A 16527-nucleotide genomic window follows, 5' to 3' on the forward strand; every position below is an offset into this window, starting at 1 on the left:
TAAACCTGTCGCGATTAAGACCATTTTTTACGTGAAATCCTTGATGCGTTCTTCGTGTTTTCGAAATTGAAAATTTGAATCACTCAATTTTACAAAATGAAATGTCAATGTTTGAACGTAAAGCAGACTAATAGTTTGGCAAAATCAATGGAAAAGTATGCCGCCATCTTGGATGAAGATAAAATTAACTTACGACAGGTATGGGGCTATCTTAGATTTACGACAATCTTAAGATATCTTAGGGCTACGATAGTTTCGAAAATATGCTACGATATCCTACGATTTCCTTACGATACATTTACGATAATTTTAGGGCTGTGATCTTTTCGAAAATCTAGGCCCTGAATCTTTATGCATAGATCTAAATATGAAACAGATGAGGCGGTCTCACTGGTTCTCTTTATTTCTAGTTCAGGTGGGTAAATCAGTGGAAGGTTATTCACTCTCCGATTATTGAACGATATAAGATCAACGATATACCTGAAGCTTCTTTTAATCTTCTTAGCCAAATTAGTTTGTTTTGACTTTGCCAATCGGAGCAGAAATTCTGATTCATATGCATAAAGAAACAGATCACCAAGAAAGGGAGGGGAATTGGTGCCCATGGGGATGCTTCCTTTTTCCATAAATGTCTTACCCTTAACTTTTACATAGATGGTATCAATGAGGAAGTCCTGCATTTCACATAGTGTTTGATCAGTAAACTTCAGATGGCATTTGCTTTCATTTTGTGCCATTTGACCGGAACCCCTGAAGATAGACCTGTAACTATATCTATGGTCACCACGTTGTGTAACAAAAGCCCCATTGATGAAGGAATGAAGTTTTTCCTAAAGTTTGTCATGTGGAAAGTGGTATACAAAGTTACAGAAACAATTGTTTTGATGGCTGGGCCAAATGAACGACACTTTCGTAACATCGCTTAAATCAGCGCTTGGGGACACGGATGGCCCAGTCGTCTAAGGCGCCGCGATTCGCTGAGCAGAGTTGCGTCCCTTTGACACACCAGAAACGTATGATTGTGGGTTCGAATCCCGGTTCGCCCCGATTATGTTTCTAGGATTATTAGCAGCATACCCGTGCTCGTGGGTTTCATTGAAGTGGTAAACGTCTGAGACCTGCATCACTTCGGGCTTTCCTCCCACATTAAGCTGACACGCCGCGATATAACTGTAATACTGTTAAAAGCGGCGCAAAACCCAACTCACTCACTCACTAAATCAGCACTTCAGGAAAACTCAGCGACACGTCCAATGAAAATGATAATTAAGAAGTAGCCGGAAGAAAACATGGTTGATATCCTGGTTGCGTGTCTTTGTTGAATAACAAAAGAGAAAATCAACAAACGAGGTAGTGGAAAAGAACAATATGATTACCGGCATGTGTAATTATTTTCCTCACTGTCCTCGCGGGGATCCTGGGTCAGATTAGGCCTCCAGTGCATTAAATATTACAGTCCAGGTGTTCATAATTGTTGAAAGCAAGCAATATATGTAGCAATAGTTATTAGGTTGCTATTATAGTTATTATCACTAGTACTGAGGTGTATTTTTATTAAATACCTAGACATACATAGATACAATAGAATGATCTCAATAATGACAATTTGTGATGAGAAAGACGTTCAAAATATTCTGCAATTCAATACAAAAGAGACCGCCTCCGTGGTCTAGTGGTAAAGCGTCTTCCCTGAGAGCGGAAGGTCGGGGTTCGATCCCCGGCCGCTTCATACCAAAAGACGTTAAAAGATGGTACTTGTTGTTACCCTGCCTGAGGCTAAAACCAGGACTGGACTTCATAAGGTATTCATGTTAAACTTCGCCATGGTACCTTATTGGGCTAGCACTATTAAATCGGCAATAGTCTGGTCTAGTACAAGATGCCACGCACGCACACACACACAGACACACACGCACACACACACACAGACACACACACGCACGCACGCACGCACACACAAACACACATACACACATGCACGTTGCTATACAAGTTTAATAATCTTGAAAACGACATTAAACCATACCTCATTAAAAAAATGGTGTATGTGCGTATTGACAATAGGGATGACCAGAGCGGTGATTCCAGACCCAATACCATGCCCTGACTCAATATCATCTCCAGATTCAATACCGTGCCCTGATTCAATATCATCTCCAGATTCAATACCCTGACCTGATTCAATATCATCTCCAGATTCAATACCCTGACCAGACTCAATATCATCTCCAGATTCAACACCATGACCTGATTCAATGCCATCTCCAGATTCAACACCATGACCTGTCTCAATATCATCTGCAGATTCAATACCATGCCCTGACTCAATACCATCTCCAGATTCAACACCATGACCTGACTCAATATCATCTCCAGATTCAACACCATGACCTGACTCAATATCATCTCCAGATTCAATACCATGCCCTGATTTAATATCATCTCCAGATTCAATACCATGCCCTGACTCAATATCATCTCCAGATTCAATACCATGCCCTGATTCAATACCATGCCCTGACTCAATACCATGCCCTGACTCAATACCATCTCCTGACTCAATACCATCTCCAGATTAAATACCATGCCCTGATTCAATATCATCTCCAGATTCAACACCATGACCTGATTTAATATCATCTCCAGATTCAACACCATGACCTGACTCAATATCATCTCCAGATTCAATACCATGCCCTGATTTAACATCATCTCCTGATTCAATACCATGCCCTGACTCAATATCATCTCCAGATTCAATACCATGCCCTGACTCAATACCATCTCCTGATTCAATACCATCTCCAGATTCAATACCATGCCCTGATTCAATACCATGCCCTGACTCAATACCATCTCCAGATTCAATACAATGCCCTGACTCAATATCATCTCCATTAATACCATGCCCTGATTCAATATCATCTGCAGATTCAATACCATGCCCTGACTCAATATCAATATCATCTCCAGATTCAATACCATGCCCTGACTCAATACCATCTTCAGATTCAATATCATGCCCTGATACAATACCATGCCCTGACTCAATACCATGCCCTGACTCAATACCATCTCCAGATTCAATACCATGCCCTGAACGCAATATCATCTCCACATTAATACCATGCCCTGATTCAATAAATGCCCTTATTCAATACCATGCCCTGACTCAATACCATGCCAATATAATAGTACAGTAGAAGTAGTAGTTGCGGTGGTGAAGATTGTAGTAGCAGCAGCAGTAGCAGTAGTATAAGCAGCAATAGTAGTAGTAGTAGTAGTAGCAGCAGTAGTAGTAGTCCTAGTAGTAGTAGTAGTAGTAGTAGTAGTAGTCGTAGTAGTAGTAGTAGTAGTAGTAGTAGCAGCAGCAGTAGTAGTAGTCCTAGTAGTAGTAGTAGTAGTCGTAGTAGTAGTAGTAGTAGTAGTAGTAGTAGTAGTAGCAGCAGTGATGAAGATTTTAGGAGAAGAAGAAGTAAAAGGAAGAAGTAGTAGGAATCATCAGTGTTATTCAGTGGGGACACCTCGGCCTACGTGAACTCGGCAAGCAGTGAGCTGGTAGATACATGGAACCACGGAGCAGTAAGCTGGTAGATACATGGAACCACAGAGCAGTAAGCTGGTAGATACATGGAACCACGGAGCAGTAAGCTGGTAGATACATGGAACCACAGAGCAGTAAGCTGGTAGATACATGGAACCACGGAGCAGTAAGCTGGTAGATACATGGAACCACAGAGCAGTAAGCTGGTAGATACATGGAACCACGGAGCAGTAAGCTGGTAGATACATGGAACCACGGAGCAGTAAGCTGGTAGATACATGGAACCACGGAGCAGTAAGCTGGTAGATACATGGAACCACGGAGCAGTAAGCTGGTAGATACATGGAACCACAGAGCAGTAACCTGGTAGGTACATGGAACCACAGAGCAGTAAGCTGGTATATACATGGAACCATTGGGCATGTACATTTCATGATTTCATTCTGATTGAATTCTCAAAGGAATTGCGTCGTGCGTGGAATGCTGCACAAGGTCTCAGATACCATTAACCCCCATGCCGCAACGTCTGCACTACACGGCCTGCGCGGCTGTCTCTCTAAATACCGAGAACCAAACACAACACAAGTGCAATCCCCAAAGATCTCGATAGTACATGTATTTCATCTTCTCTGTTATCAAAGCGACCGGTAACCGATGGCGAGAACACGTGCAGTTACACCCATTGTACAATTTCATAAATGCAGTCCGTTTGAACAATCTCATCTAAGTATCTGTCACTGCAAAATCCGGTTCAAATATCTCCCCTAGAGACAGTGCAAAGTAATCGTGAAAATATTACGATATTTAGCTGTGGTCTCAACACCCACGGGATGTAAGGCTATTGTGTTGATGACGCATGTAAATGCCGTGGTCAAATAAGGTGAAGTTTCAACCCTGCTCAGCAGAGTAAAAAATACATCTTGAATGGAATAACCGATACAGTTTCCTTCGGTTAACACACTTCAACAAGTTAACAAACTGATCCCCTGACTTGGAAACTGCATTCATGCATGTAGTGTCTACCTTTGTTTTTAAGTTGTGTTTATTCCCTCCAGCTCATCAAATTTCACTAAAGTATGTCTGCCATGCGACCGACGATTCTCCATTACCGTGGTGCTGCATTCCATTTGATAATATATTCATCTAAAAAAATATTACACAATTACTGAACGATAATTTCCAAATAACATTCACAACTCTTTTGGTGCTATATTTTTCAAAAACATTACACGATTCCTGAACGATAATTTCCAAATTATAAAATGCACCTCTCATTAGGTGATATATTTTGTTTCAAAAATATTACACGATTACTGAACGCAGTTTCCAAATTAAAAACAGGGCCTCTCTTTTTTGAAAGAAGCAGTGTCCTATCGGGTGAACAAAGTGTGCAATCCGGGTGGGAATCCGTGTGAGAGTAGGTCCCCGGTACCCCATGCGAGTCCCCGGTACCCCATGCGAGTCGATCGTAAGAAATAGGATAGGACGATAACAATGCGACCTTGCTGATAGTGTGACATCAATCCCCGATGACTTGAATCGATACTTAAGCCTCCACCTACTGGTGTGTTTGGCTCGATAGTGTACAAGCTTCCGCGAAATAGTTGGAATATTGATGGTTTGTGAAGGAAACAGTCAAGCCACACACTAGACAAGTATTGCACAAGTGTTTATGCATGACATACTGACGAAACATTAAAACGATTGTATTCAATATATGCCCTACATTCATTAGTCAGCCTTGCATGACAAGGGTATAAGGATCTATAACGTTGCCTTTGCAGTAAATGAAGACGTTGTTATCCATAAATTGTGTCTACTTTGTCAATCTTCAATTCATGTCCTACATGCACTTTTTATTATCGTGGTGGTAAGATAATGATGTGTCTTAGGTCCATGCGTTTTTTCCTCAGATGTCACGCAGGAAATACCTAGCATCTTTTCTGGCTAGTATTACAGCTAGCAGCCACAATAGCATGACACATCCCATGACAGAAGGGCATGGTTATTACACATGCTACATAATAGTCCAAATATAGCACGTCAAAAGAGCATTTACGTTCATGAAAGCAGGTTTAGCTCTGTATTTGTGACAGTCATACTCTGCTGTGGGCGTTGTCATACGAGCAATTCTATCTCCCTCGGAGTATAGCACGGTCGTTTAATACAAAGAATTGAAATAAATTCACCGGATGCATGTTATTAGTATTGAGTGCATGCTAATATTAATGCTTTTGCTTTTTTTTAACTACACAATACCTCGTTGTATTTCGCTGCATGTGACCCAATGCATATTGCCTGTGTGGCGTTTTATCAGTTGAAATGTAGTTCAGGTGAAATGATACCTAGGTAGAAGCATGTTGGTTTGTTTACTCATGATTTGAACACGCCTTTGTTGGTGCTTGCTCGGGTGACGACTTACGTGATATCAGAACTTATACACACTATCAAGGCCTCCATGTGCTGTGTGGAGTGAAGGTGAGTTAAAGATTACCCCCTTGTCAATGTAACCTTGAATGTACTTTACTCCCACTGGCCGGCGACAATCGGTCAGAGTGTGTTTTCAAGTATTATGTCGTAAAACTAACGTTATTACGTGGAAAGTTACATGATTACGAAACTGCGGGAGCTGTGTTAATGATTAAGTCTTCACAAACAGGTTGTAGAGTGTTAAGCAGGGAACGAACTATTTTCTTCAGCGTATGTGCCTAGATGTAAATAGGTCGTGCGAGGTCACTTTGTTGTTTGTTATTTAAAGCCGCACTTACAAATATTCGGGCTATACACCGGCGGTCTGTAAATGATAGAGTCTGGACCAGAAGGTGCAGTGATTGACATCAAGAGCATAGATCTACGCAATTAGGACACGAAGACCTGTATCTACCATGAGTTTCACACGGGGCACTAAGTATATCTCAGTTTCACACAGTTCACCAATTACCATGTCTCTGTTTCACACGGGGAACTAATGACAATGTGTCAGTTTTACACAGGGCACTAATGACGATGACTCAGTTTCACACAGGACACTAATGACAATGTCTCAGTTTCACACAGGACACTAATGACAATGTCTCAGTTTCACATAGGGCACTAATGACAATGTTTCAGTTTCACAAAGGGCACTAAAGACAATTTGTCAGTTTCACACAGGACACTAATGACAATGTTTCAGTTTCACACAGGACACTAATGACAATGTTTCAGTTTCACACAGGACACTAATGACAATGTCTCAGTTTTACACAGGGCACTAATGACAATGTGTCAGTTTCACACAGGGCACTAATGACAATGTCTCAGTTTCACATAGGGCACTTTTGACAATGCCCCAGTTTCACATAGGGCACTAATGACAATGTCTCAGTTTCACACAGGGCACTAAAGACAATGTTTCAGTTTCACACAGGACACTAATGACAATGTTTCAGTTTCACAAAGGGCACTAAAGACAATTTGTCAGTTTCACACAGGGCACTAATGACAATGTGTCAGTTTCACACAAGGCACTAATGACAATGTTTCAGTTCAAACAGGGCACTAATGACAATGTTTCAGTTTCACATAGGGCACTAATGACAAAGTCTCAGTTTCACACGGGTCACTGATGACAATGTCTCAGTTTCACATGGGGCACTAATGACAATGTCTCAGTTTCACATAGGGCACTTATGACAATGCCTCAGTTTCACATGGGGCACTAATGACAATGCCCCAGTTTCACACAGGACACTGATGACAATGTTTCAGTTTCACAGAGGGCAGTAAAGACAATGTGTCAGTTTCACACAGGGCACTAATGACAATGTGTCAGTTTCACACAAGGCACTAATGACAATGTTTCAGTTCACACAGGGCACTAATGACAATGTTTCAGTTTCACACAGGGCACTTATGACAATGTTTCAGTTTCACACATGACACTAATGACAATGTTTCATTTCACAAAGGGCACTAAAGACAATGTGTCAGTTTCACACAGGACACTAATGACAATGTTTCAGTTTCACAAAGGGAAATAAGGGAATGTGTCAGTTTCACACAGGACACTAATAACGGTGTGTCACTTTCACCGAGGGCACTAATTTCACCTCACCTCGCATCAGAACAACAGTTATTCTCTTGAATTGATTTGACATTCATTTAGGTGTCGCCCCACTTGAACTGAATTACCAGGCCCTGTACGAGGCGGCGTCCGGCCACCTGTAGCAAACGATGACAGAAGATGGGGAAAGACTTCATAGCAGGTACCTAGCCAATCAGTAAAGGAGGATAGGGTAGCCGAGAGGTTAAAGTGGTCGCTCGCTCATTCTCATACTTTGGGCATATTTAGCTTGTTTAGAAAGTTTGAGATCGCGAGAATGTCCCTTACAGTATTCTCAACTGTGTTGAGGTCAGTACACGGATGTTCCCATTCTAAATCAAATCAATTGACACACGAGCTGTCTGTGGACGGGCATTAGCATCTTGGAACTCAAACTGACGCCAAATCCAAAGAGCAAAGGGTACCACGACTGGCCTTATAACCTTCATGTGAGAAGCTTAAGACGTTAATGTGAGTCGACCATCTTTAAGACCGATGAAGTCTGACTATGGCTGTGCATGTGATGCTGTTCCACTCACAACTGAGCAATGAGATTCTACGGCCACACGTCCTTCCCATTATGCAACAAGCGAACGTAATTTTCACACAAGATAACGCCGACCTCACACGGCAAGACTGATAACGGCCTTTTTCGGGAATCACAACATCCAGGTCCTGCCACGGCCCTCCATGACCACCCCTGGCTACAAGACACGCAAAAACTCACCACGTGGAAGCTATTATAGAAATGGTCGGACAGTCGGCTGAAGAGAGTCATCCATGTAACGAACGCTGTGCTAGCAAGTTTCCGTTAACGATGACCAATGGTGTTCTTGTCTGCCCACAAATTCCTATTCACACCATAACACCCCCTCCACCATACGGCACGACCACTTGAAGGCAACATGCTGCCGTTCGTTCTCTCCTTCGGCGGTAAACACAGACAGAACCGTTTTTCATCAGTGAACACCCTCTGATCTGCCAGTCACGTTTCTGCCAACGACATATAGTCCGGGCCATTCTTAATCTCGGACGACGATGTTGCGCTTTCAATAACTGTTCTCTGTAAGGTCTGTAAGGTCTAATTCCTTGAGCCCTGAGTCGCCTGGCCACTAACAATGTCGACTAACCATATACCCTAAGGCATCGTCGCAGATGACGTCACTGTCAAAGATCGATTCCTGTAAATGCAAAGTACGCAAGTACAGGTCTTCATTGGGTGTAGTTACCCTGGGTCTGCCTGTTCGATGTCTGCCCGGTCTGTCTGTAACTTTACATCAGGTTAGTTACAGCAACACAAGAGCAACCGAAAGTTCTAGCAATGTGGGCATTGATGGCTTCCATCTGTATCCTACCCAGGACCCCTCGCGTTGTTTGGGTGTCAGTCGTGGCATTTCTGTGGAGTTGTTTGTGTTTCTGAACATGCCGTCCGTATCATGTATATACCCAAATTGCACGTATAGTTTCGCCTGCCGCAGCGGCACGTTTTTCACCTTTTCGCATTTTCTACACACAAAAAACGTGCCATGGATGTTTATCACTTTCTGCATAGAGCACTGTTGTGTTTGTTTTGCATAGATTTAGTTTAAACTTGCGTTTTTATTTTTTGGCAATTTCATTTTAAAAGTGGTAAAGTTTCTTTATGCCGTCAGTTTAAAATCACCGGTTTCTATTTATGCGAATCTGTTACAGTGTTTAGCAACATTAACATAATACCTACTGCATGTCATTTGAGCGAAACTGTCACGCACCTCTTTCAGATTGTTACTTTAATCTTCTGGTTTGCCTTGACGTAACAACTAGATGGTAAATGGTGGTCTCCAGATATGTTCTAATGGTTTCCATATAAGTAGTGTTATTTAATTGGCACACGCCCCTCAAGAGCTCTTTAACTTATGGTAAGCATAACAATTTTGTTAGTTTAGATATTGAGCACATTATTTTACCCTCTTAATTACATACACAATGACAAAGTCTCTTTTCCTTGATACTTACTAATAATCCTATACTGTAAGAACGTACACAACTTATACGGCGCCAGTGTCCATTTACAATTAGACAATATGTTTTGTTTTGGTGTTTCCTTACAGATAAAAAACCAACTGCTTTGAAGATTTGAAGAGACAGATTGTGTTGACCGATGTGTGCTCCTTGTCAAAATGTTTGCACATGCGCAGACAAAGAACACTGGCGTTTCCGGTCGAAACGTAATGTCAAGGTCGGCCCGTGGCCCAGTCAGCTTCGTTGACGTATCATTGGACGGGAGTTATATAACGATTGAGAACACCACAACTGGGTCTAAGGCAAAGGTTGGTGTTTATTTCATTGTTTTTAGTTTCCTATATATTGAAGGCAAAGTTGATACAATTCGTTTAACGGCAAAACAAGATACGTAAACTTATTACAAAATACTTGTAACTTGTGAGAACATATTTTTTGGTTCTCCATAAATGGTGTTTTTTAGCAGTTTAAAGTGTATTCGGGGAATAACATTGGGCATTTCGTTTTAGACAAAATCGTTTTGAATTCGCGTATAACTGTAAGTACGTTTGTATTTAAAACTCGAATATGTTATATTATTTATTAACTTTTTGGTACATACGACAGTAAATATGCTTTTAACATAATGGATATGCTTTTTGTGCTTGTGTGTGAATTATTCATATATAGATTTCAGCAGAGTGTGCCATTCTGCTATTATGACACTCCTAATGTTTAGTCAAGGGGGCAGCTTCTGTGAAAAAGCATCTTCCCGAGGGAAGGGGGTTAACTGACTGTTAAAGTCAGTTAACTCCCTTGTCCCGGGAAGGTGTGAAAAGGTGACATATTGATGATTCATTACTGGTATCACAAAATGAATTTTTGATTTTAGATACCACAAAAGTTATCTTATGAAATGATAAACTTATAATTGATATACAAAATATGAATATCTTTAAAAAAATATTATATCAATCAGTTCGAATTTTCGATATCAAATTTTCATTTTGTGACATCAAATAAATTAAATATTGATTCACTGAATTTGGGGATAACTAGTAAAACGGCGTTTCATTACGCTTGGCTTATTTACGACTAACTGAAATAACCATCTTATAATACGACATGAATTGTACCACTTAATATTACTACAACGAGTACTACAAAGTAAAACTAAAAGATGACTCTAATTTGGCGACTAGTCGGTGCAGCTGGATGGATGGACTTTGAGAAAAAAGAGAAAAGACCAACCCGATATCCTCTACAAATTCGGCGACTACATCCTACATCCGGGTGTTAAACTCAGAGTAAGTAGCGGCAGATCACTCTGTCTCAGTGAGAGAATGAATGTTGTATTCCGCCGCCGCCAGCAGTACTCTAGCTATAGTGCGATAGTCTGTAAACATACAACTCCAAATGGATCACTGAAAACCATTTACGGTACTGGGTGTTTGCAGGAAATTCCATTTCAAGGCGATCAATAATGTTTGGGTTTTGCCAGGTTTAACTGGCAGTAATGTGAATGTTGAAACTGTCCGGATTTTAACGGAAGGGTTTTCTTTCATTGTGTTAAGCATGGGCGTCTGCCCGGAGACCGGAATGTCGGTGGTTTCATCTCTGTCCGCGTAATACCTAAAGACGTTAAAATATTATTGTTATCCTTGCTCTCGGTATTAAGGGGATGAGGTGAGGTGAGGTGAGGTGAAATGGGGTTTAACGTCGCGTCCAAGATTATTGCACTAACATAGCGACGTGCATGCTTCTGTGTATGTGTGTGTGTGTGTGTGTGTGTGTGTGTGTGTGTGTGTGTGTGTGTGCTTGTACTAATCCGGACTGATGCCGACTAGCCCACTGAGATACCAAACCACAGTTTAACATGAATACCCCACTCAGACACAGTATACTGCCTCTGAGCCGACCAGCCAGACCTTTAATGCCGAGCATCAGACAGGGTAACAATAAGTACCATTTTTAAACGTCTTTTGGTATGACGCGGGCTTCGGGCGGACGCTCTTCCATTAGACCACGTATTAAAGGGATGTAACATGGTTTTGCCGGCTCGGGGTCAGTATTGTGTTGTGTCTGAGTTAGGTATGCATGGTAAGTTAAAGAATGGTATCTCAGTATGCTAAAACAGTAGCACAGACAAACGTTCTCATTACATTACGGGGGCGGTCGGGTAGCCTAGTGGTTTCAGCGTTCGGTCGTCACGCCAAAGACCCGGGTTCGATTACCGACATTGGTACGATGTGTTAAGCCCATTTCTGGTGTCCCCCTCCGTGATATTGCTGGAATATTGCTAAAAGCGGCGTAAGATCATACTCACTCACTTACTCACTATTACTTTGTGGATCGGCCGACTTAAACTACAATTTTGAGAAGAGTCTCTTTTACTTCCCGGCGAGACTGTTTTCTTATTTCAGTGAAAAGGAAGTTTCAAAGCACTTCACTACAGAAAGCTAAGTGAGTGAGTGAGTGAGTTAAAATTTAACGTCGCATCGGCATTATCTCAGCCATATAGCGTCGAGACCAAGTTAATATATTTACAATGTAGAGAAAGCTAAGACTCCTTACTCTACATCTAGGGGCGGTCGGGTAGCCTAGTGGTTAAAGCGTTCGCCCGTCACGCCGAAGACCCGGGTTCTATTCCCGACATGGGTACAATGTGTGAAGCCCATTTCTGGTGTCCCCGCCGTGATATTGCTGGAATATTGCTAAAAGCGGCGTAAAACTATACTCACTCACTCACTCACTGTACATCTGGCTTCAGCCAAGTATATGTGTGCTACTTGGTATCTATTACCTGTTGTTGTCAATGTTAATCTGCTGGTTATCATGTCATGTAAATATACTTCTCTTCACTTGGTTGTTGTCACTCCAGCTTGCTATCGGTGTGAGAATCTACATCGAAACGTCGCCATATACAATAAAATAGTTGTCGCCATAAAGTATGTTTTCTTACTCCCTTTGACTTGATATTCCCCCAAAGCCCTTTTCATATCGTCGGCAACCCAAAAATACCTATATTGAAATCAGATAATTGAGAAATATTGACCCTAACTGCAATAGTGTTCAAAACGGCGTTAAAACAACTCCCCCACTTTCCTAGATATACAGTCGCTGTAGCCCGCCTGCGCTCCGACAAGACATCGGTTGTGACTACATCATCAATTATGACGTTTTCAACTGGGGATTCGGCGCGACTACCGTGTATCTCTATAATGACGAAAAGAAAGTTAGTATAACATCATGAACAGATTACCTTTCATTATATCATATGGCCTGTTGGATTATAGCACGTTCATACTCACTGTTCACTTGGAAGCGTAAACAGGTAATATTACTCACTCACGAGACTCGCAATGGATGTTTAGCTAATTCGACTTTATTTATTTTTAATGTGGAGATAATGACTTTTTTTTAAATATCACCACCATCACATCACTTTCGACACCTTCCCGAGGCAAGGGAGTTAGGTGACTATAAAAGTCCAGTTTCCACCCTTGTCGAACTACACAGGAATTTTGTGGCTCGATCGTAGAGCGGCGATTACGATTTGTCCCTTCTATTTCCCTCCTACTGACCAATCAGATTCAACCTCTCATATCACTTGCATTTGCTTTAAAAATGGCGGTGCCCAGTCAAGACGATCTGGTAGATAATCAAGATCTTCACTGAAATATGATGGGTGAAGCACATAAAATCACATGAGCTCCTTGATTAAAACATTAAAAGATTTGGAAAACATCTGTATATATGCTCTGCAAATCCTGCAATCGATTGAAATCTGCACGGCAATCGCCATGTTGTTTATGAACCGAATGTCGATTTCGTTACGCGATTTTAATTGGACATGCATAGACTCGTTAGTCCAGCCAAAATATATCTCCAAAATTTCAGCCTAGGTCGGCAAAGGGGGAAAGTGGACTTTTATTGTCAATGAACTCCCTTGCCTTGGGAAGATGCACTTTTGGATCACCTTAATGCTTATTCTTTTATAGATGATAATGGCGGATGTGGTAGTGATGATGATGATGATGATGATGTATGTGATTTAGATGCCGATACTAAATAATGAATACAGGAATGGTATTTATTTATTTTATTTTCACAGGAAAAGGCTTCACTGACGTCAACAATCTTTTCTCTGTAGGGCGGTCCCCCATACATGGTTGATAAACACTAAACGTTAGACCATGACCACAAACTTCCGTGAATCAAAACATCTGAATTGTATTATATTGAGCAACACATATTTGTAATATATTGTATTAAATGCGAATTCATCTGATAATGGGGTTTGTTGTCAGTGACAGGATTTTGTTTCAAAACCACTGAGAGCGTCACTGTGAGTGAGTGAGTGAGTATGGTTTTACGCCCCTTTTAGAAATATTCCAGCAATATCATGGCAATCTTATATTGAATAATTGATTGAGTTGAACAGAATGTCAGTTATTTCACGTCGTGTCTGCTTAATTTGGGAGGAGAGCCGGAAGTAAAACCCACGAGCACAGATATAGTCATGACAAACAAATGCTTACATACAGGGGAGATCTAAGTTTCGAACCAGTAATATAGAGTTTTGTCAACTTAAGGAGAAATAAACACGAATGTAATAATATATACTTCTTGTTGACGACCTTTGGGTGAATAAAGTGAATAGGGAATAGCCGAGACAACGCCAAAGTGAAAATAACGTTAAGACTGAAATTAACAGCCTAAGGCGACTTTACAAGCCAAGTCAACAATGGAGTCTGCATTACGTCTGCACTACATCAACAATAGTATATATTACGTCAACAATAGTGTCTGTATTACGTCACGTGGTTGTATTACGTCATCAATAGCGTCTGTATTACTAATACAAGATATTTACCATCCCAACACACACTCGCGTGATAACCTCTCATATAATGGGTAGGTTTCTCGGCAAGATAAAGCCAACGGATAAAAACTATATCCGTTGGGGTCATATCCGGATAGAGATGCAAATATCAAAGGTCAAGTAGGGACTACTTTCAGTGTTTACAAACAAACATGGCGTCGCCCTTGTCATTCACCGATCGAGTCAGAATTAACCATCGGGAATCTGGATAAACTAAAGGGATAATTGCTATCATTATCAAAAGAACAGTATAATATACTGAAAATCAGTGTCTAACTGTGATGTAGCTAAGGCATTTTATAACTTTTGGCAATTTTTTTTGCGAGGGCACTTAGGCCTAGACTGGTTCCCGGATCCTCCGCTTGGTGTCGTTGCACTTGTTCCGCTTTCCAATCACGAACGGGAACCAGTCTAAATTAGGCCCAGCCAAGCGGGATCAGTAGCCATATCTGTGCTTGTCGACCTCTGCGGCTTGAAACCTTTTCCGCAAATTAAAATAGTTAAATTTGGCCGAAATATGTTTGAATTGTTACCTTGAATTGTCGTTTTGTCGTTCTGTGTACATCTGACTGTACTTAACGTTATGACAGGACAGACCGACTGTCAACAACGTCTGAACGTGGCCGTGACGTCTCTTACACTAGGGTTAGAGTAGCTTCCCTTTGACAAAGGGCAGTTACTCCAGCTGACAGACCGATGGATTGCCGCGAAAGGCAAGGAAAAACAATTGTTGTTTTGCGTATATGTTGCTTCGCCACTGTATGAGAAACAGACTTTAGTTAGAGCTATATTGGCTACTGTCACAGTCCGAGTGACACATCACTTACCCTGTGACGTAATAAATGTTAATGCGCGCATTCCAGGAAAACTTGCAATGTTTCGGTAATGTTTGTGAGAGAGGGAAAGCTATTTTCAAGCACGGCTAGTTTTAAACTGTATTGCAATTCATAGGTAAACAAACGGACAGCTTGTTTCCCACCCTACCAGTCTGCGAAAAAAATAATATCAATATTTCAACATTTGAATGTTTTCGCGAAAAATAAGTTGGTTGGTTGGTTGGTTGGTTTGTTGCTTAACGCCGCACTCAGCAATGTTCCAGCTATATGACGGCGGTCTGTAAATAATCGAGTCTGGACCAGACAATCCAGTGATTAATATCATGAGCATCGATCCACGCAATTGGGATCGATGACATGCATCAACCAAGTCAGCGAGCCTGACCAACCGATCCCGTTAGTCGCCTTGTACTACAAGCATAGTCGCCTTTTACGGCAAGTATGGGTTGCTGAAGACCTATTCTATCCCGGACGAAAAAAAAGTGCTGCAACTTGCTAGGATATGTCAAAATATATCGCGTGTAATGTAAGAGAATGGTTAAAATGCGTTGCTTTGTAACATCCGTTATGATTAGTATGTGTTTGTGTGTTGTTTAACGCCGCAATAGTCTCGCTATATGACGGCGGCCTGTAAATAATGAGTCTGGAGGGGACAATACAACGATTTAAATAATGAGGATCTATCTTGTTTGTTGTTTAACGCCGCACTCAGCAATATTCCAGCTATATGACGGCGGCCTGTAAATAATGAGTCTGGACCAGACAATCCAACGTTTTACATCATGAGGATCTATCTTGTTTGTTGTTCTGCCCCAGGTCTTCACGGGTCGGGGGTTGGTTGTTTGGTTTGTTGTTGTATGCCGCACTCAGCAATATTCCAGCTATATGCTGTAAATAATCGAGTCTGGACCAGACAATCCAGTGATCAACATCATGAGTATCGATCCACGCAATTGGGATACGATGACATGTGAGGGTTTATCTATGTCTGTGGGATACGATGACACCCGATCCCGTTAGACGACACTAACGTCAAGCATGGATTGCGGAAGACCCGGATCTTCAAGGAGGAGTTGTTACGTGGCAGTAAGAGATTGTTAATAAGTTTGTTTGTAATGACAGCTGATTATTGAAGCGCAAGTATAATGTTGAGCCGGCATCAAGCCAGTGAAAATTTGAGTTACCTGGTTGTTTACAA

General features: G+C 41.4%; 1 protein-coding gene and 1 long non-coding RNA gene across 2 annotated transcripts; one reads left to right on the plus strand and one right to left on the minus strand.

Annotated features, from left to right (window-relative positions):
- Nucleotides 1–1554: 1554 nt before the first annotated feature.
- On the minus strand, nucleotides 1555–3112 carry LOC139458476 (uncharacterized). Its single transcript, XM_071239913.1, has 3 exons — nucleotides 2584–3112; nucleotides 2098–2427; nucleotides 1555–1562 (listed from the first exon to the last, which is right to left on the minus strand). Exons 1-3 carry the CDS (start codon nucleotides 3110–3112, stop codon nucleotides 1555–1557), a joined length of 867 nt encoding a protein of 288 aa, XP_071096014.1.
- A 2745-nt stretch (nucleotides 3113–5857) lies between these two features.
- LOC139458982 (uncharacterized) lies at nucleotides 5858–13867 on the plus strand. Its single transcript, XR_011652679.1, has 6 exons — nucleotides 5858–6022; nucleotides 7692–7791; nucleotides 9719–9937; nucleotides 10811–10915; nucleotides 12718–12843; nucleotides 13723–13867. It is a non-coding gene; the product is annotated as an uncharacterized lncRNA (long non-coding RNA).
- The last annotated feature ends 2660 nt before the right edge of the window (nucleotides 13868–16527 follow it).

The sequence above is a fragment of the Haliotis cracherodii genome, unplaced genomic scaffold (assembly GCF_022045235.1).
Source record: "Haliotis cracherodii isolate W230 unplaced genomic scaffold, xgHalCrac1.p SCAF_13, whole genome shotgun sequence".
Lineage (NCBI taxonomy): Eukaryota > Metazoa > Mollusca > Gastropoda > Lepetellida > Haliotidae > Haliotis > Haliotis cracherodii.

Coding starts and splice junctions, on each gene's coding strand:
- LOC139458476 (XM_071239913.1), bottom strand. CDS start 3,112: ATGATATTGCGTTCAGGGCATGGTATTGAATCTGGAGATGGTATTGAG. Junction 2,428..2,583: donor TGATATTGAATCAGGGCATG/GTATTTAATCTG, acceptor ATATTAAATCAG/GGCATGGTATTGAATCTGGA.